Genomic DNA, 20,851 nt, shown 5'->3' with positions numbered 1-20,851 from the left:
TATGATAGGTATAGATATCAGCAGCTGTTTTATCATGCACAACGACAGCAGCAAAAAAAATGTCTCTGCACAACATGTGTTGTAAGGAAGGCTGTGACTATGTGGGTGCATGCTGACAGTGGGTACTTATGACCTACAGTTTTGTTATGTGTTTTTTTCCAGGCACTTAAAAGTTTGTTGTGGGCGGGGGATGAGATGCTTGTTTCGGCCTAGCTGGAGCTTGTGCCGGCAGAATAAAAAGGGCACTGCCAAAGTGAAGTTTCAGCACACATGCAGTACACCTGTGCTAAGCTAAGGCAGGAACTGTCCTTGTCATTCTCTTTCTCTCTTTTTTCTTTCTCTGAATCTGTCTATCCTTCTGTCTATCCATCCATCTATTCATCTATCTATCTATATATATATCTGTCTGTCTATCTATCTATCTATCTATCTGTCTGTCTTTCTATCTATCTATCTATCTCTTTCTTATGAGCCATGGTGGAGTAGCTCTTTTTTTTTTAAGACGTGTTATGTTGTTTGGGCTTGTCTGCGATGATTAGACGTGAAATGCGAGACCATTATTGAATCATGGACAGGGAAGGGAATCTAGGATGGCATTAGTGAAGGAGGAGAGGAATATGCCAGAGTAAAATAGGATCGTCCAACTTCATCATGACAAGATTTGGTTGTCATCCATTCAGAATTGTTACAGATTGATAAAAAAAAATGTGTGCGGGAAAGAGACGTTATCTATGCCCCCCCCCCCCAAAAAAAAAAAAAAAAAAAAAAAAAAAAATCATGTTGCTGAAACAAGTTATGGAAACCTGCTGGTATGAATTCTGTCTTTGTTAGTTTGAAGTTTCAGCCACTGCGATTAGCACACCTCAGTCCTCGCAGCTAGTGCTCAATAATAAATGATTTTATAAAATTACCTTTCCAGCCACTTGCAAAGTGTTTAAGTCACATTGTCTCATTCTGCACGTTTATAGGATAAAACTCACATTTCTGTAGAACTTGGTGAAGCATATTTTCTGTGTGGGATATCACTGCACCTAACCCAGCACATTTAGAAAGTTACTGGGCACATTTGAATGGATACAAAGAGAGTTGATGTGTAGCATACTTTTGACTGTAATTGTGCTTTGATATAGAGAATGATAGATTTTCATGAATGAAATCTCATCTTCTTTGGAGGGATCGGAAGAGTGTCCACAGTCAATGCAGCAAAATTTCACCACACTTTTGCTGTCTCCACCATATCTTGTCACACTCAAGGAAACTCAGTGAGACCCTGAGCAAGACGATTTTAATTCAGATGTTGAAATTAAGATCAGCCTAAACTGTCACAATGTGAGTTTAATGTCAACAAAGTGAAAACAAAGTTTGTCAGAATATGACAGGAAAACCTGAGGCATCAAATACATCACAATTTGTAAAATGGGAATCTCCTACAGACAAGTTTTTGCTTCATTCTTTGCAAGGCTTGAGGTGTAAAACTGCATCATCAAACAATTTTTGGTGTAGGGAAATGAAAAAGAGAAAACCTCCAGGCTAAAAAAGATTCAAGGCTACAGTACATCTAAGCCAGCTCAAGAAAGAAACTCTGCCATATTAGTGAGAGTGATGCCAGAGCGCAAGAACCGCTCGTAATCTAAGGAAGGCATCCAGTGCAACATTTCAGATTCGATATGAAACCATATCCCGCGAGGGGAGAGATCGTCCAGAGATATGGGACACGCTTTCCCAGTCCAAATGGAGGTGTTTTCTAGTTTCCTCCAAACGGGAAAATTAGGTTGCTCATATAGCAATCCATCAAATACTTCACCTGAGATGATTATTTGCTCCGGCTTCTCTTCCGGGGATCGTGAGATAACATTTGTTCCACATATCAAAACTCCTTCGAGTGTGGTTTTTGGCCTGCGCGATGCAAGCTGATGCAGGAAATGGAACCTAAAGCAGGGCTTTGTGCTTCCTTTCATTTCAACCGAACTTTGATTAGTGGGAAGAATCCCTCCTTTTCAAGTCTTGATCAACATTGATACACATTCCTCACTCAAACCATTCTTTTAGAAGTCAAATAAATTGGTATCTATTATCATCATCATCGTTATTATGATGGTGATGGTGATGATTTTAATGATAATTGTTGTTATTGTAACAGATTACTGCTGTATGAAGTTGATTGAATGAGGAATGTTCGTGTCAGGTACAAGCAGTTACAAATGGAAAGAAAAAAGATTACACATAGGTGTCCATATGCTTTAACAACGTGTGCAAAAATGAATTCCTGTTTGTCTGTACATGATGATCAATTGTTAAAATTCCTCATGCTATGCACATGTGATATAGGTCACTTTCTGAGGGAAAAAAATGTAGTGGTTAAACTGGGGCAGGTGGGAAGGACAGGCTCTCTATCCTCTTTCACTGAAAGAAACCCAAAACTATTGGGTATTCCACACATTTCAGTGAAACTCGCCTCAGAATTCTTTTCGGAAGTGATACCTTGTAACTTACTGCTTTCATAGTAACAAACTACCAACCCTCCCTCCTTTTTTCCATTTAGACGGATACTATTGGCATTCTTCCTGTAATACAAGGCTTGTGAGAGAGTCGGGCCAAGTTCACTGAAAGGCTGATGAAAATAGAAATTGTACATGAAGAAGACCAAAGGAAGTGAAAAAACAAAAACAAACATGGATCTGTCTTTACGGAAAGCTTGCTTAACAAAACTTTGTGCTGGGGTGAAGAAAAAGAGAAAAATATGGATGAATGAATGAGGGGGGAGTGTGGGAAAGTGAGATGGGTGGAAATATAGGGAGGATAGGAGAAGGTAGAGGGAGAGCACAGAAAGGAAAGGTGAGTGATAGGTATATGGTGAAATAAGAGGTGAGAGAGACAAGGAAAGAGAGAAAGAAGTATTGGGGGACACGGGTCGATGATAACACCAACTCCCGATTCATAGGGCTGGGTTTTCTCAGTATGGGGTGCAGTGGGTCTGTACCATCAGCGTGTGAAGTACATGCTGATTACGCGAGTGTGAACAGATCCGGGGGGGGGGGGGGGGGGAAAACTAGTTCACTTTTAAGAGGACGCCGCTGCCTCGGGAGGTAGGAGATGCTTTTGGGGGGGGGGGGGCTGCCGTCCTCCATCGTCGTCGAGAGCTGAAGAAAATAGCCGGGTCACTCGATGAAGACGAGGAGAAAGTATGCAGCGTGAAAGAGTGGTTGAAGAGGGGAGAGGAAAGGAGAACAGTGAGACAGATTATATACACTCACCATCTCTCAGTCATGAGGGAATTCAAGAGGAGAGTTCACTTTAAGGTCATGTTGGGGGAAAGTAGACTTGGGTTTTAGAATATCATTATGAATATTTTTTGGTCGTTTGTAACTTTTATGAGAGAATGATGGTTATGATATTACTTGTTCACATTGGCCATAAGTAGGGTAATATTTCCTTAATTCCTTAACTTTTTTTTGGGGGGGGGGGGGAGGGGAGAAAGTTGCAGTTGTTTGGAAAAGCTCTCAGATTTTAGAAGTACAGCATCTAGATGAGAGCTTAAGATCCGCATGATTAAAGCTTGTTTAGAGAGAGAGAAATGTGTAAATCATAATGGCTAGACATCCTTTAAGTAAGTCTGGCCGATGGTTGTATATCCTTGAGTGTGACATGTCAGTGGTATGCATGTTATGCGCATTGATGTGTTGATTTCACATCAGTGGTAGATAGCCAGGGTGAGAGAATGCAGGAAGCTCAGGGGTGAGTTAGTGGTCACAGCACTTTGTCGCAATTAGGAAGAACCGGAGACAGAGAGTAAATCTCCGCCGCTGACAGATTACAAGGGAGAAGGAAAAAAAAAAGATTGCCAAGAATGCTCAACTCACCCAACATGATAGTGTGGGAAACCGCTCACAAAAAATAAGAAGAGAAAATGATGGTGCGCACATAGTTTGTGTCATCGCCGTGGAGAGAGATACATAGCGTAAATTCGTCTGGAGCATTCAATAGCGTGGAGATGTAATCGTAACCGAGGACGAGAGAAAAAGGGAAATGGTGCAAGGTCGGGACGCAAGCGAGTGATCGGTGGAGAGAGAGAGTGTACGCTTGAACTTGTTTCAACAAGTAAACCCCTGTGCGCAATTTCCTGTAAGAAAGCTAATTGCATTTTCAGAGGTGTGTGAAGAAGAGGTTTGGGATTGTGCAGTCTTATAGCTCAGTGACTACCCTAGTTAGGAACTTTTCTTTTCTGATATATTGCAGGCAGTCCTGTCAAGGTGTCTGTGTACTTGGGGTTTTTAGGTGACCCTGATGACCTCTTGACTGAAAACTGACATAATGCGATCATCGTATGAATGCAAGGGGGGGGGGTGAGGGTTTGGAGCTGTTACAGTGTAGTTTGATAAAAACACTTATGTTCAGAATGTGTGAGGTAATAAACATAGCTGCATTTACCCAGGATTTGTTGGTTTTTCCATCCCAACACAAAATTACAATTTCATTTACCTCCATTCACACACTGAGAAAAAAAGAATCACATGGCTGCAAATGAAACACTTTGAATTTCCAGACTGCACATCTGATCACTAAACAGTGATCAGAACATGACACTGATGGGCTCTGATGTGCGTGGACCTACCGTGGCAAGTTGCATTGTGGGATTAAAAAAATCAAGGATTTCTTCATGTGCCATTTACACTTGCTACAAAGGGCAAATTATTGTCAGAGTCTCCTAGAAAGAGAATAAAGCTGGACTAATTTTTGCATCACGATGTGTGTAGAGAGTTAGAGATAAATTATGAAGTTAGAGATTTGGGTGTGTGAGTGTGTGTACACACACAAGAAGAGACAATTTTTCACATTGCGTTGCAAAAATACAAATGTTACAAAACTGTTAATTTTGGGTGCGTGTGAACAGAACTTCTGTAATTGTTTGGGATTTCCGGGGGGGGGGAGAGAATGGGGAGGGAAAAGTAACATTTGTTGACTCTCAATTTCAATTTCAGCAATTTTTGTTCACTGAAGAAGATGATGATGAAAAAATAAAAAGAGCCTTGTGAGGCATGGTCTTGGAATTTACCTGCAGAGGAAATGAGTGACTTTCAACAGTAACTCATGCATCTTACATGTGTACCCACTGTCAGCAATAATGGCCCATTGTGTCCAGTCCATTGTTATGTGCTTCGTCACTTTCAAAGCGGATATCAGCCACCCGCCCTGCGGCTTGTTATGTGCCGCATTTCGTATCTTCTGTTTGGTGTGATACATGGCTCAGGAATGGCAGGCAACCTGGGGATATGTTTTCAGTGAGGATTGTTCTTTAAAAAGAGACATGATGTAAATTTTGAACCGTGAAAATTTCATTGGTGACTCATTGGTAGGATAATGTTCTTGCTCCTGAGGTTTTGAATGACACAGAGTCAAAAATCATGTCAAAGTGAGAGCGGTCATGCCACAATTAAAATTCCCAAATACTGCATTACCTAAAAAAAAATCAAAAACTGTTATTCCCCATACGTTTAAAGACATGCATGGTAAGATAATGTAGATAAAATTGTACCTCTGTGTATTTCCAGTGCAGTGGCTAAGTGAGGAGAAGAAGCAGTGATATTGGTAGAATATGAGCTTGTACAGCTGTGCAAAACAAAGAGTTGATGATGTAAATTTAGCACTATGACAATGTTGTTTATTGTCAAATTGCCAAACTTAATATTCAAAAAAAAAAATTGTCCTGTTTTCTCTTTTGTGACTTATTTTCATCTACTCTTACTTCACTCTTTGAACTTTGCTTCGCAGAGAAACAATGTCAGCAACATCGTTGATGAGGTTTCCGGCATTGCGAGATGTCCATACAACCCATACCACAACACCACAGCGCTCTTCACCGAAGATGGCGACCTGTACACGGGGACCGTCATGGACTTCATGGCCCGGGATGCCGTGGTCTATCGGACCCTGGGCCCCTCCCGTGTCCTCCGAACTGCCCAGCTCAACTCAAAGTGGCTGAACAGTGAGTTTGTAGTTGGCAATTAGTGTGGTTATAAAGGCATTATTTACCATTTGCAGATAAAACAAAAATCCAGCTCTAGTACTTTAAAATAGTTCAAAATTGGAAGTTAGGGATAGAAACAACCAGTGTAAAAAAGTTAATCAATACCATCAATGTTTAAGTATATTGAACAATACTTATGATAAAAAATTTTCTAGACTAAACTGTCTACAGTTATGGTTTAGTAAGAAAATAGTGATATCTCCTTATATTTTAGACTTTATTGATTTTTTTTTTATATGATAAGATGTTTTGTGATACAACTGACCTCCACATATGTATCAAATGTGATAACTCGGAACATTTTTTTTTTAATCACTGCTCCCAATGATAAACAGTACCCTTAAAGAAAATAGCATGCTTTGAAAGTCTTTATAAATAAAACAAACCAAGTCAACATTTTTATATCCCCCCAACAAAGTCTCTCTGTGTGCATTTGCTTTACCTTTTTGTTGTCATAATTATGGGTAGACCTCATCTCATTTACTCTGTAAAAAGAAGTATTGCAATTGCCAGCTGCATATTGTACTAATCTTTCTATATAACAACTTCAACAGAAAATATTGAACATAAATCAGAATTTGTTACATCTGTAGCATATCCTTCCTTACTTTGAAAGCTTTCATGAAGAATTTTAGAAAGTGCTCATTTTGTGAAACCTTCAGGGTTTGATGACTGAAGAAGGTAACTTTATTGTTCAAAAGTAATAAGATGTAAAGAACAGAATTATGAATCATACTAAAACCTCGCTCTAATTTCCCATGTCAATTATCTTCTGTCACTCAGACCCCAACTTCGTCTCATCATATGAGATTGGGCCATACGTCTACTTCTTCTTCAGAGAGACGGCAGTGGAGTTCAGTAACTGTGGACAGGTGAGAACACATACCAAATGCATTCCCAAATATCATATTGCATTGCTGCAGTCAATATACCCTTCTACTATTTCACTGCAAAGTGCATATATTCGAGTATATGCCCATCAGTAGTATTCCTCAAGTATTGGACCTCTAACAAAGAAAAATGTTAAATTTCCATGGAACTATGCAGATGTCAAGGGATGCTATCGCTTACCCGAGAATCATGACTGAGTGTTAATGCATATGTTTCTTTTATGGTCAGAGTGACGCTCGTAGAGTAACAGAGAATATGACTGTATTTTTGGAGGTTTGCTGCTATCGTGCTTGCCTGAGTGTCTGCAGATCCAAATCGAGTGAGGTCTTTTTAAAGCCAGAGAAAGTGCCTTGACTCCTCCGTTGCACTGGTTCGCCATGTGAGAGAAGGTGGAGATTAAATTGTGCATTTAACCATCATCTGACAGTTACAAAGAATCCCGGGAGAGAGAGCACTGAAATTCCCCTGTATCATCATGAGTTTTAATCCACCTGCCATTTATCAAAGGTAAACAAAACTAGCCTGTCTAGTGTGCCCCCCCCCCCCCCCTGAATCTTGCACATTTGATTATATTCCCATGCTGGAGTCTCTGTCGGCCTTCCAATATGTGCCTAACTCTTCATGAATCCAGTCTCAACCAAAGAAAGAGAGAAATAGAGAGAGAGAGAAATAGAGAGAGAGAAATAGAGAGAGAGAGAGAGAAAGAGGTAGAGAGATGAAGAGTAAGAAAGATGTATACTTGGGGAGTATTACACCAATGGAATAAAGAAAGCCGCGCTGCATTGCTTTAATACGGGAAGAAAAATAGGCCGGTATGTCATCTGGGTGAGCTGACGTCACGCAGTATAGATGGGGGCAGCAGGATGGATGGGCGTCTTATCTTACATACATATCACCTCAGATTAGTCTATATCTGCTTGCATGCACCATTATTTTTCTTGAGTGGAAAAGTGGAGGCATGTTCTCTGGTGCCTGGCAAATAAAAGGCTCAGCCACAAAGTGCCACCCCACCCTGTTGTGAGGTAGTAAAACGATAGAAGAGGTGTTGGGCTTTTGCGTGTATGTTTGTCTCCTCCAGCCTTGTTGACATCTGCTTACCCGGAAGAGATGACAGAAATTCCCCTTTATTGGTTTTCACTCTACCCCCGAATTGGAGTGGAACGAATTTATGAGGAGTTTGTTTTTCTGCTTTTTACAGTTAGATTTTCGAAAGTACTTGTGGCAGTCGCCAAGTAGTAGTAGCATTCTCTTTTTTATTCTGTTGATAGGAAGACAGAGTATTGTATCGCAGTCCCAATTTTTTAGAGTCTTTTGTACCCCCAATGGAAGATGAAATGGACTCCTTCCAGCGTATACCCGGTAGATAATCCCATTAACCTGACAAGAAAGGGTTGTGCATGGAATGAGATTAAGTTGTATCGATCATGTCAAGGACCTTTAATTTTGTATTCTTATTGTTGTTGTTTTTTTTTTTTGTGTAAGTGTTGCTGGCAAACTTTCCCCCAGCCCCTGCTAAGAAACGTTGTAACCCCAGTTGTACGGTCTTCAGGGAGCAATATCGCTGTGTTTGCTCAAAGCTTTGAACCCCCGCTGATTGGCCAGGACTTAGCCAGGATTAATCACGGGTAATCCAACCCCCGGATCGAAGCATGCAATCCTGTTGTAGAAGTGCCGAACGGAACGGTCTTGCGACAGCCTGACATTACCCGGTGCGTGTGCTGAGTATCGGTGTCAGAAGGGTTCGACTAGTGCAAATGAGCTCATTCGGCAGTGATTGATGCGCGCTCTTGTTTCGTACAATTGAACATGTCATGATACATCGTCTAGTTTAATACAGGTTTTTTTCTTGTTGTTTTCAAAGTTCACTGACAGGAGAGAGCTGTAAGGAAGCCTTCCCAAAGCTCTTACCCAACAAAACTGTGGTTGCTTATTCTTTCTGTTTTAAAGCCCTTTTAGATCCTTTGGTGGATGTATTCCAAGTATTTCTTTTTGAAAATCAATAGTGCAGTAACAAAGATTCTGCAACAAGATTTGACATGACTGATTATTGTTTTGGTCTTCCAAAATTTGACCATCAATAATCAAAGGACCCTATCAGGCAGTTTAATGATATCAGTCTAGATACAAACAGAAGCAAGTAGCGAGTGGTAGGAGACATACATGTATCATGTGACAGCAGAAAAGCTCAAAGTTGCTGGAAAAAAATGTCAGCCCACATGGTAAAGAAGATGAAAGCTTGTCATCTTCAAAAAAGGGGTGGGGGGAGAGAAGATGGCTCTGAGAATGGTGTGTTAGAGGACATTCGTCTGTCGCCCTCACTGTTTATCATTCTCGGGAACTTATGTGAGAAACTTATGTGAGAAAGATTAAATGAGGGTAAATTGATCATGACGGCTTTGAGATGAGATGCCTAATTTAGCTCGGGCTTTGCAAGTCTGCCGTCACAATGTATCCCTGTGTATGCGCTCCTCCCCCCCCCCCCCCCATCCTCTTCAAGCTCACTGGATTCAAAGGGTGTTGTGTTGACTGTGGGTTCCTGTGAAGCTGCACGGATGCCCGGCCCAAAGATAGATATGATTGATGCTTGTAGTGAGCCGTAATGTCATGCTCTAACTCAACTCTCGTGTCGCGACGCAGGTAATCCGTCACTCAGAGGGCTCACGTGTGCTGTGCCGCAATCCAACCTCTTAAAGGCATAGTTTACCATTTGCAGATGAAAGCATTAGTGCTTTAAAATAGTTCTAAAATGTGAGTTAGGGATAGAAACAACCACTGTCAAAATTTGAATCCGTATAATCGATGTTAGGTGTTGTTAAATACACAAAATGTGAACAATAGTTATAATAAAAATGTTTCCAGACTAAACCGTATACAGTTACGGTTTACTGAGAAAAACCCTGACATCTCCTTATATTTTAGGTTTTATTGCAAATATTTAATATGGTAGGATGTTTTATGATACAACAGACCTACACATATGCATCAAATGTGATATCTTGAACATTTTTGAAATCACTGCTCCCAAAGGTAAACTGGACCTTTAAAGTAGAAGAAAAAGAAGGAGAAGCAGAATAAGTGTTTTAGTGTGTGTTTGTATCCCATGCAATGCATTGCCTAACAATACAATAAAAATTGAAATGGCTGTGTGGTTGATCAAAAGATGTTGTGGATGTTCAGACTTGAAGATATCCTCGACTTGAGGTTAGCATTGCCATAATTATTAATTTATCACAGCCGAGAAAATTAAGAGTGAATAGAAAGGTTGTTTCACATTCTCAACTACTTTTGTGCCAACGCATTCATTTAGCATGTGTTTGAGAATAATTAACATGTCATATATTTAGTGAGTCTTAATTTTTCCCAAATTGAACTCCAGACAATTTGGCGAATAGTTGAATTGGCAGTTGTGGAATACAAGATGGATGGAGAAATTTTTTAGTGTCCACATTATATTCATATCAGGATCTGAGTTGACATTTTTGCACATTGTTGAATTGGCAAATAGCACCGACTTGCAAAATTCACGAAAATAGAATGCCCGCGAGATATATGGCATATGGAGTAACTCTTATTCTGTGTCACATAATAAGAGAGGTTTATGTTTACACTCATGTAGTCATTCATTTGTTCATATCCCAATCACCCCAAACTGGACCTCCCTATGAGTTTTGTTGAAACGGTGCAAATATAGCACCAAGTGATAGTATCGTGAATAATGAATACTGAATTAAACTCTCACCGAATGCTACATGCACTGTGAAAGTGGAAATTTTCGTGGTTTTGAAATTTTCGCACATTTCGCGCAACCAGAAACTAGCGCGAAAATAAAAGCATGTGAATATTTTTGCTTGCCATACATTCGTGTGTGTGATGTCTTGATTCCGCAGAATTAAAAACATGCGAAACTCTTCTTACCCTGCCAAGCACGAAAAATTAGTCGCGCGAAAATATCCACTTTTACAGTAATAAAGTTATAATCATCTATCAAACAGGATGTTTAAAAACTACATTAGCATAATTATGCTGTGAAAAGGAGAGACAACTTAGATGGTCTCATCAAAGTCTTTGTGGGATTAATTGATGTGTCAAATTGATATCTCTTAATCCTATGCAACAATCATAGTTATCATAGACTCGGAATATTGTTTATGGAACTTTAAAACTGTTTAAATGCTTTTTAGAGAATGCTTAGATGATATAATTTGTGTGTGTGTGTTGTGGTGTGTTTTTTTTTTTGGGGGGGGGGGTAGGCTATGATCAATTAATACATGATCGCGATCAGTTAAACCTTAAATTCTAGGTTGCATGAGTGTAGAATCAAATTTGTTTTTTGTTTTTAAGGGTTTTTTTTCTCCTTTACCCCTACTTTGCCTTGAGGAGATTGAAGAGATAGTGTGACTGCCTTGCAGTGACGTAAAGGGTTTATTTTTGTCAATGTCATGAGTTGTCTGAAATTCTTGGTTTCAATAGCACACCAAACTATTGCCTCCAGAAAGACAAATGTTATGTTTGTCATCTTAAAGATGGCAAATCAGTAACTTTGCCTCTCAAAGAGGTACACAACTCCTGTCTCTGTTTGTTCCCATGTTCTAGTGCAAAAAAAAAAAAAAAAAAATGTATCACACACTCCGTATGTGTGTGATATAAACCTAAAATGGCATTAATGCGCTTTCCTTGCCAGGATAAAGCGTTTTAATGCCATTTTAGGTTTACACCACACACATATGGAAATGTCTGACAAGTCCCCATTTGTGAAATATTCTCGTGAGTATATATGGTTCAAAGAATATAGTTATAAAGTTTGAAACACATGCTGGTGTTATTTGTCGTATAATACACATACTGTCAAAGGTGTGTTGCCATGTCAGAATTGAGCTACGTGTAGCAGACGGCAAGCTCATGTGTGTTGTACATGTACTACATTTGTGGTGCACGTGTACGACAATCAGGAAGAGCTCCAAAGGGTATAACCCCAATTATCAAAAATGTGCCGCGAGGTCTGTCATCACTCGCAATAATGCTTTGACATTGACGCACAGCCTTGTATCTCACTGTCAGTCGGTATGCCGGTCGAAAGAGAAAACAAGAATAGTTGTTGTCTTTCTTCTATGAAGGCACATGATGAGGAGACTCTTATTAGTCTGGCAACAATCACAAGAACCCCCAAAAGGCACATATCAACCGACACGCATATGTTAAGACCGCAGAGGAAATACCAGAAGTCTATTTCTAATATGGATGTGACCAATCTCCCAAATATATTCTTGCGCTTGTGATGCGAGTGGTGCCAGTTTGCTGATACTATCACTGCTTCCAGCGAATGGGTTGCCTTCTTATCTCGCAGCAGCATTGAGACAATTATGCTTTCTGCTTTACGCAAAGGGATGTGGTCTTAAATTCATGGGGACGAGCAGACAAGAAAAGGAGAAGAACTGATTTCGGCCAGACAAAGATCCCAAGGAGATGCTCTTCTCCCTCTCAAGGAATCCTTAAAGTACCCCCCCCCCCCCATGACACAGTAGGTGTGGAACCCAGAGGGACTTGCCCTCCAAAAACCACAACTCCCACACCCCCACACCCCCTACCTACCCCCACACCCCCTCCCCACCCCTACACCCCATCCAGGGGGTGCAATGATCGGGTTGGACTCAGGAAACTTTGGTGGCCATCAAGAGGAAGATGCCTGTCCCAAGCGTTCAGCGTCCCCAGAACTGAAACTCGATTCCCTTCAGAAACTAAAACTAGCCCTCCTCACACCGCTAGCTTCCTTACGGAATATTGGCGAGTGACTCAGCACTAATTTTCATCTCTTTATTAAGACAGAAGGATTGCTGTTTTTTAATGAATCTGAAAAAAAAATTCCCTCTTTAGCAATAATTCATTTTTCCAGAGATTTTATGTGATGCTGAATCATTTCCTGTGAAATGACTATAACTCGCTATCTTCCGAAGAGATGAAAGTGACAAAAGTGAAGGAAACCTTGATGAAAGTCAACAGATATTGTAAAAAGTCAAGAATAAAGTATGAACCCAAGAGTAAAAAAAAAAAGCACACACACACACACACACACACAAAAAGGTTTGGGTTTTCACGTTCAACCGTGAGTCACACAACTTGAATGGTGGATGTGCTACTAATGGTCGGTCCAAGGTGGCAAAAATAATTAATGCCGGACTCGCATCAGTAGGTGATCAGGGTGGATGTCATAATAGCGCTTCCCACTGCTGTGATGATTTAAAAGTAAGGAGAGAGAGAGAGAGAGAGGGATAGAGATAGAAAAAGGGCTGTGGATGGCAACCAAGGTTTTAGATATTTCATTTTCACGGCATTGCCTCTCCGGATGAAGAACTTAGCTAAGGTTTTTTCCAGGGATCAGCAGAACTGAGCATCTTGGGGTAATCCTCGGGAAGGATGTCGTGAAAAAATGTGGATGAAAGCGAGAGTGCAAGCTCCTTTTTTTTTTTTCTTTCTGCCAGTAAAGGGGAATTATTACTTTGATGAAATTATACGGCAGGGAGGAATGCGTCAAATGAAATGTTATGGGAGAGGGAGATATATCTGGAGACTCTCTGTACGCTGAGCGGACGCATTCAATGTCGGTACTTTCCAGCGATACGTCACCGCGTTATGTTGACGTGAATCTCGTCTCCTGCAGCGAAAGAAATTGAATTAACTCATTGCCTGCAGTAAATATCAAACTTATTTTTTTTCTTTATCACACTTATTCCTCTAATACGCTTTGAAGCATGGACATTTTAACTCGCATTCTTCCTCACTTCGGCGTATTTGTCACACAAAGTGTATCCAACAACAAAGGAAGCAGCAGTTATGGCTACATAAAGCAATTCATTCTGAGTGAACAAGAAGCAAAATAGGGACTTACGAATTACACCATTTTTTTTTTTTGGTAATTTGGTAATTGTGTTATACAAGTAATGTTTCTTCGGAATGATTATAGCAACATTGTTTATACAGAGGAAATGATCTAAACTTCAATTACAACTTGAAAGAGGGAATGGATAATCAGTTTAATTTCCAGGGCGCCGAGGGGACGCCGAGTTTGGAGAAATATCACCAGCGATTGGGTTTCAGGCTTTACTTCATTACCCAGTAAAGTAGGTAATCTTAGTGTCATCAAATTTAGGGAATTTGGACGGACTCATCAATTTCAGGCCCCTTCACAGTAGGGTAATATCAGAAGTTAGATTAGAGGCAAAAGATAGAGTGATGCTCTGGTTCAATCTCATTGCATGACTCCTTTTGAATGTTTCAATCAATTTGTTTCTTTATTTAGAATACAAGTAATTTGTCAGGAGTTAAAAAAGAAAAAAAGAAAGAAAAAAAGCAAACTACGGACAGCTATGAGGCCATTGGGAGGAAAGCAATTGATGTTTGTCTTTAGGCTGTTCAACTTTGTCTACATTTTGTACAACTGTAATGATGTAGTCTTGATTTTATGATAATACTATCAAGTCTACAATGAAATTATCATTGAGAAACATTGAAAAATATGTTTTGCCAAACTCGTGTATCTGTGGATTCAGGAAAAGCAGAAAGATTGGGGAAATGCTCTGTGAGAGTTTTTGATGAAAATTTGATAATTCATGCCATGTCATTCTGTTTTTTTAAAGTACACATTCCCTTGCCCTGTTTCCTGGATATGTTAAGGCAAATATTCTTCTGCAGAACCTAGGTAAGGTGCTCTTTCTGTATTCTGGAAAAGAGCATTATCATGATGTAATTTGACCAACAAAAAAAATATTTCAGAGAAATAAACAGTTTGGGGCCTACATATAGCCAAAAAAGAGCAGGAATATCAAATTGATAGCATAAACCTACAGTGGGTGTAGCAGCTATTTTGGAGGTACTTATTTTAAGGAGTTTATACAACAATGGAGGATATTATATAAAAGAGCAATTCCCTTCCAAATAAAAATGAGTAGATCTAGGAATCATAGGATGACAGAGGCAAGAAAGGGTTAGAGGTCAAGAGACCAAGGTCGCTACATCAATCAGCTGCTTTCAACTCTTCTGGAGTCCTTAGAAAGATTCTGATACCTGCAGATCCCCCCCCCCCCCCAATAATCCATCTGCATCGTACCCAAGTGAGTGCATTGTTTGTGAGTAATTTGCATGATCTTGTTACCCATAATTGTCAATTTTTTTCCTAGCTCTCAAACTTCCCTCCCCCTAGCCCAAGAAAGAAATGATGGCAGCTCTTGTAATCTTAAATGCCCCAGAACGACTCGTATGTGTTTGCATCTAAATTCAGTCGGACATCTGAGAGGATTGAAGCCCTGCTTGGAGGCCAGCTGTTTCTCATCTTTTTAATGTCTATATACTTGGGAAGATCAGCATTCTTATCATCCAAAAGAGCTGCTTTATTGTGTAGGACTATGAACTCCTAGAAGTAGAGCAAAATATTTGACATGATGATTTCTTTCCTTGTTTTGTAAAGACGATGATCACTAATGGGCAATAGCCTGTGACACCAACCGGTATCTGTGTTTTACACTAAGTTAAAAACTGTTCAGTGTATACATGAGCTGTGGCCATTGTGCCACATGCAGACACATCTGTGCCGTTTAGTTGCAAAGCGGCTGCAAAATTCCTCGGATTGCCGAGCTGACTGGCCATTATTCTAGTGACCAGAATTCCCTTAGATTGGCCTGTTGAATGGATGATATTTGGCGTGTTAGCTTGTGGTAAATCTGTATTTGATGGCTTGATAATAAATGTGTTGGTTGTGTGTGCATGTCCTCTGCTTACTTTGTTCACTGTTTCTCCTCCCCCCCCCCCCCCCTTTTTAGCACTTTCCTTCAAAGACGTTTTTGAAAAACCAATGTTTGGATATCCTTGCCGTGAAAAAGAAAAAAAAAGGGCTATTGCCTTGTAGGTGGAGAATTTATTCAAAATTATTGAGGTATGCTCATTTTTATGATTTTCACAAATCATTTCTAGATGTCAAGAGTTCGTCTCTTTTTTCCTACTTCCGTATTCTCATGGGACAGAGACTTGTTTTCATAGAGTGATTGCCAATTATATTTTCCTCCTCTTCTTCTTCCTTTCAAAGAATTCAACTATTTTCCCTCAATCTCATTTTTTCCTTTTATTGTTTGCCTTTTCAGTGTTTTCATCCGAGAGAGTCAATATACAATTCATATTACCGTGTGCACACAATTGTCACTTGAACGACGACAAAAAAGAAAGAAAGGGAGAAAAGAAAAAAGAGCCTGGCCCATTCTGTGTTGAACACATTTTTTTGGGCTGATTGACAGGGAGAGTTGCAGAGATCAAGAGCACTGGAGAAAAAAGGAGGGAGATTTTTCTTCCTGCCTTGACTGAAAGAAAGTGCAGTGATATTGCCATCATATTTCTCCTTCTCCCCCTTCCCCCTCCCCCCCCCCCCCACACACACACACACTCCATGTTGGGTAGTTTTCTGGTAATATTTTCATAAAGCCAACACCGAACTTGAGATATGACCCCTGCCCATGTGGAGACATTGTGAATCATTCATTCCCGTATTAAGAAAACATTCTTCCAGGGCGAGACTTAGGCACCTGCATGAGAGAAGGTTTTTTTTTTTTCTTTTCTTTTTTTTTTCCAACCTTCTTCTGCATAACAGTAGGTCATACTGTAAAAGTGATTATTTTTGTGCAAGTAATTTTTCACCTTCAGCTGGGTGTAATGAATTTAGCATGTATTTAATTCCGGGTGATTAAAACATTAGATAGTGTTACATATGATAGTGTTACACATCACAAGCAAAAATATTTGTGCTTTCATTTTAACGCTAGTTTCTAGTTGCAAGAAATGCACAAAAATATCCACTTAACAGTAATTCTTTTTAGAGCACCCTGTGCATTGATATGTATTGGTAATTCTGTGGAAGGGATCAGCAATTCAACTCTTAGGATATCATAATGCAGAAAATATCACAGACTGTTCGTGATATCCATTGTTGGTAGGAGTAGGTTGCTTTTGAAGGTATAGTGTACAGTGGTTACAACATTCAGATCTACTGCAGATGGTTTCTAAAATACTTTGATATCCAAGTCTGTAATGGTCTCTCAACATATCCCATATTCTGTCATAACAAAAGTGTGTTTAAAGTCATGCATATGTACAAGTGATTGATACCGGTAGGGTGCACTTACTGACATATTCCTGCAGACATTGAAGATGTCTTTAACCCATTGAGGATGGGCTGATTTGGCTACAACACACATTTCCCATAGACACTCGCCCAAGTATACTCGGGGACTCGTCCTCAACGGGTTAATGCACCTTCTGCAGATAGCAACAGCAGATCTGGTGAGCATCAGGGATGCACTTCAGCACGTTTCCTGTCAATGTGTCAAGTTCATCCCTGATCAAAATTGGTTGGAGTAATAAACAGAGCTTTTATTGCGATATGCATGTAGGGATTGATGTCTCCAGTCAAATCAGCAATCTCAGAAAAGCCATTGATGTCTCGTAAGAGATGTAAAAATCCCAGAGGCTTGTTTCAGAGAGTAGATTTGTAGAGTAGATTTATGGCACGACACTTTACTCTCACTAGCGCAAGCTCATGCCGTGTGCTTTGAGAGCAAACGCTTTTATATCTTTTATGGAGTTTAAGGGATGTAGCTGCATGAAGGAAAGATTTTAAAGTTACTCCAGAAGAACTGGTTTATGTCAAAATGTACTTTTTATTCCAGGCTGTCCCACCAGCTCATGACATGTTCCCAAGACAGACTAACTTTGTGCGAGCAGATCAGATTTTCACAAAATGTTGTAGCGCTTGGCATTGAGCTTGCATTTTAACCAATATCTTTGGTTTCAAACGTTGCAAAACTTGCACTTTGAATTGGGAAGGTTGCGTCAAAAATGTAATTTTCACTGAGACTCTGATCACTTTGCAGTGTTCACAAGAAGTATGAAACAATCCTTTTATGAGAGTAGTCAGAATATAGAGAAGCACATTTTCAAGATTCCCCTTCCCTCCATGTAAAACCTCAGAGAATGTATACATTAGCTGTTTTATTATCAACACGTGACGTGTAGAAGCAATAACTTCTTGCGACAAGGGGAAGTGATGCGCAGCAGACCCGAAAAACTGAGTCGAAATTTATTACCATTCCAGAGATGTTCCATTTGTGTGTTTGCGTGCGATAACTTGAACGGATGTCAAACATGTCTCTTGCATGCCTGTGGTAAGAAGAAAAAAAAAAAACGAAACATGCGCATTCCTGTAAGCCTGTCTTACTTAATTCATGGGGCTGACATTTTAATCTTGACACCCTGAATTGAAGAGAGTGGGGGTCATCTTACATGGAAGCCATTGATCACCATATATGGTTCACAGAGAAATGGAACATTTTCCAGAATAGGAAAGACTGATTCTTGTTCTTGCTCGAATGCCCAGAGAGCTCGTAAACGTTGACATTAGCTTTTTTTTTCTCTCCTAGAACAAGAGTTTCTGCTCCAAAGAAAAAGAACAGTTTTCCACAGTTAAATTGAACGAAAGTAATCATTACTGAAATTTCTCATGTTTCCGATTCATTAATTTGGAGCCAGATTTCTGGTGACAGTTCAAAAAGTCAGCACAAACTTGTAGTTGAAGTAGTTGTACACTTAGCCTACCACATTCAAGTAGAGTCTGTTGGAGCGTATATAGAATGGATAGTTCTTCCCGAGTTCTTTTTCAGAAAGCGCTTGTTAAGAGTGATGAGAAAAGGCTTTTGATGTAAAACCATTTTGATATTAGCTTGTTTGATGATTCTATGTTCAATACTGTGCCAATATCAATCATTACTATTATCATGGTATGGTCACTGTAATGAAATCCAGGGATCCTTTCAAGCAAATTAAGATTAAGTTGACCAAAGCTAACGTCCCCTCATTCACAATCGTTTCATCACATCTGCCATGAGGTAGTAAAGATTTCAGGTGGTCAATTGAAGACCAGTGGCTTTGGCCAGCTGCTTGGACTGTTTGAAATATTTCAACGCATCTTCAAGAAGAAGTGCATGAGATTTCCTTCACTTCCTTCACTAGAAGAAAACAACAAAAGTGACTCATTATTCCAGGATATCTAAGTAGACATTTGCCGTTTTAATAAGTAGTGGGAATGATGGCTTGTATGTTTTAGATATGTTTCTTTATGCTTTTATAATTAGGATCATGGTATGGTCACTGTAATGAAATCCAGGGTCAGATTCAGTGATTTGACTTTTAAAATGAAATTATATTCTATTTGATGTGACTGGATATTTATAGCCTGTTTGTATTGGAATGTGAAATATCTAGAATTTAAAAGGGAAAAAATGTCATTAAAGTGTTTGATGATAAAAATGATGTTAACTGGTCACAAATCTATCAGATCTGCAAGATAAAATAAAGAGCAATAACAGCTTTGTAGAGTTGGTCTCAAGAATAAGATCTAGTAGTTATGCAACCCAAACTTTCTTTCTTTCACTCTCTTTTACTGTCACTCTCAATGACTTTCTTCAAGTTTGCTTCATATTCTCACTCATTCTCTTCCCCTCTCTCTCTATCTATGTATCTATCTGTCTATCTATTAGTCTACCTCTCTTTCTATTTCTTTTTTTTTTTTGGTAGGGGTTACCAAGTATTGTGCTGAGAAGGTGAAAGCTTCTCATAGAATATGTGCAGATTTGTACCTCATCTTCTAGTTGCATTTCTAAAATCTTCACCCTTCTTCATTTTTTTCCCCCCTTAAGGCCAGCATCTGCGTTATTTATGGAGGGTCTTTCAAGAAGCTGATGGGCTGAGTTGTGTAGATTGCCTTTTAGTTCCCATGGCAACTGATGAGCCACCATCACAGAAAGCACAATAAGATATGTGTACATTAGAGGATGACGCTCAGGAGATTGTCATCAAGTTTCCTACAGACATTTGATACCTTTTATGGGATTACTGTAATGGTGGAACATAAGTTACATTGAAAGCATGAATCTCCTCCCCCACCCCCCCCCCCATCGTTTTCCTCTACCTTTCTCTTACTGTACTTACATCAAAGTTGTAATGGTAGCCGTTTCCTAGGTAGCATTCTGTGGAGGGAAATGTATGTGATGGCTTGCATTAACAACGTCTCTTTCTCTATTTACATTAAGTATTTCAAGTGATCCTCTTGATTTATAGGTGTTCTTTTCATTCTTGCTCAATTTAGCTTACTTTTTTTTTGGTAATTCAATGAGATAGTGGCTTGCTTGAAATACAGCCATTCTAAATTGACTGATATGTGTGTGTGCAACTGGTTTAGCCTGTTGCTATGGTATGAGATGCAATTCACTATATATTGATTGCAAGTTCATTTTAGCCTCGTGTGGGGACTTGATTTGATGTTTCATACCAAATGGAAACAATAATGCATTCATAGATTAATTGATAATCGTAGTGTAGCTTCATGCGAGAATTAGCTAGTGTTGTTAAGAGATGAGTGAATGGTGCTGTGAGCATGAAAAAGAATATTTTTTTTTTTTTTGCAAGACTTGTTGTCAACAAACAAGTTTTTGATTGCATTTGATTTTGTATATTGAGGATATGATACATTTTGTGATAATCAAGGTTTCTTATTTGACTGATATTCAAGTTATATGAAACAATGGCAGTTATTCCTGAGAGTTTCAACATTTAAATGTTTAAAATTCTTGGAAGAATAGTTCTGACTAGCAAGCAGTGCATGGGTTCAAAACTTGGGAAGAGTAATGAGCATTAGGCGGTCGTGAATCATCAGTTTATCGCTTGGCATCATTGCATTCTGGTGACGAGAGATGCGATGACTGACAACACAGCAGAAACACAGAATTCTGTCGAAATTAAACTCGCTGTCCTGTCGACTCACGTCTTACAAAATCTCTCATCGGTCATTGCTCCCCACTCACGTCTAGCTAGCTGCCAAGGTACATTATCATTTTCATGTCAGGA

At 39.5% G+C, this 20,851-nt stretch overlaps 1 protein-coding gene across 1 annotated transcript in view; it reads left to right on the top strand.

The window, feature by feature from the left end:
* LOC140238204 (semaphorin-5A-like) overlaps positions 1-20,851 on the top strand; it is a 134,440-nt gene that overhangs the window by 30,926 nt on the left and 82,663 nt on the right. Inside the window, exons 4-5 of the mRNA XM_072318141.1 lie at positions 5,770-5,983; positions 6,809-6,897. Of these exons, the coding sequence (XP_072174242.1) occupies positions 5,770-5,983; positions 6,809-6,897 (303 nt within the window). The remainder of the gene's footprint in view (positions 1-5,769; positions 5,984-6,808; positions 6,898-20,851) is intronic.

The sequence above is a fragment of the Diadema setosum genome, chromosome 14, assembly GCF_964275005.1.
Source record: "Diadema setosum chromosome 14, eeDiaSeto1, whole genome shotgun sequence".
Lineage (NCBI taxonomy): Eukaryota > Metazoa > Echinodermata > Echinoidea > Diadematoida > Diadematidae > Diadema > Diadema setosum.
This window is presented reverse-complemented; position numbering and strand designations above follow the sequence as displayed.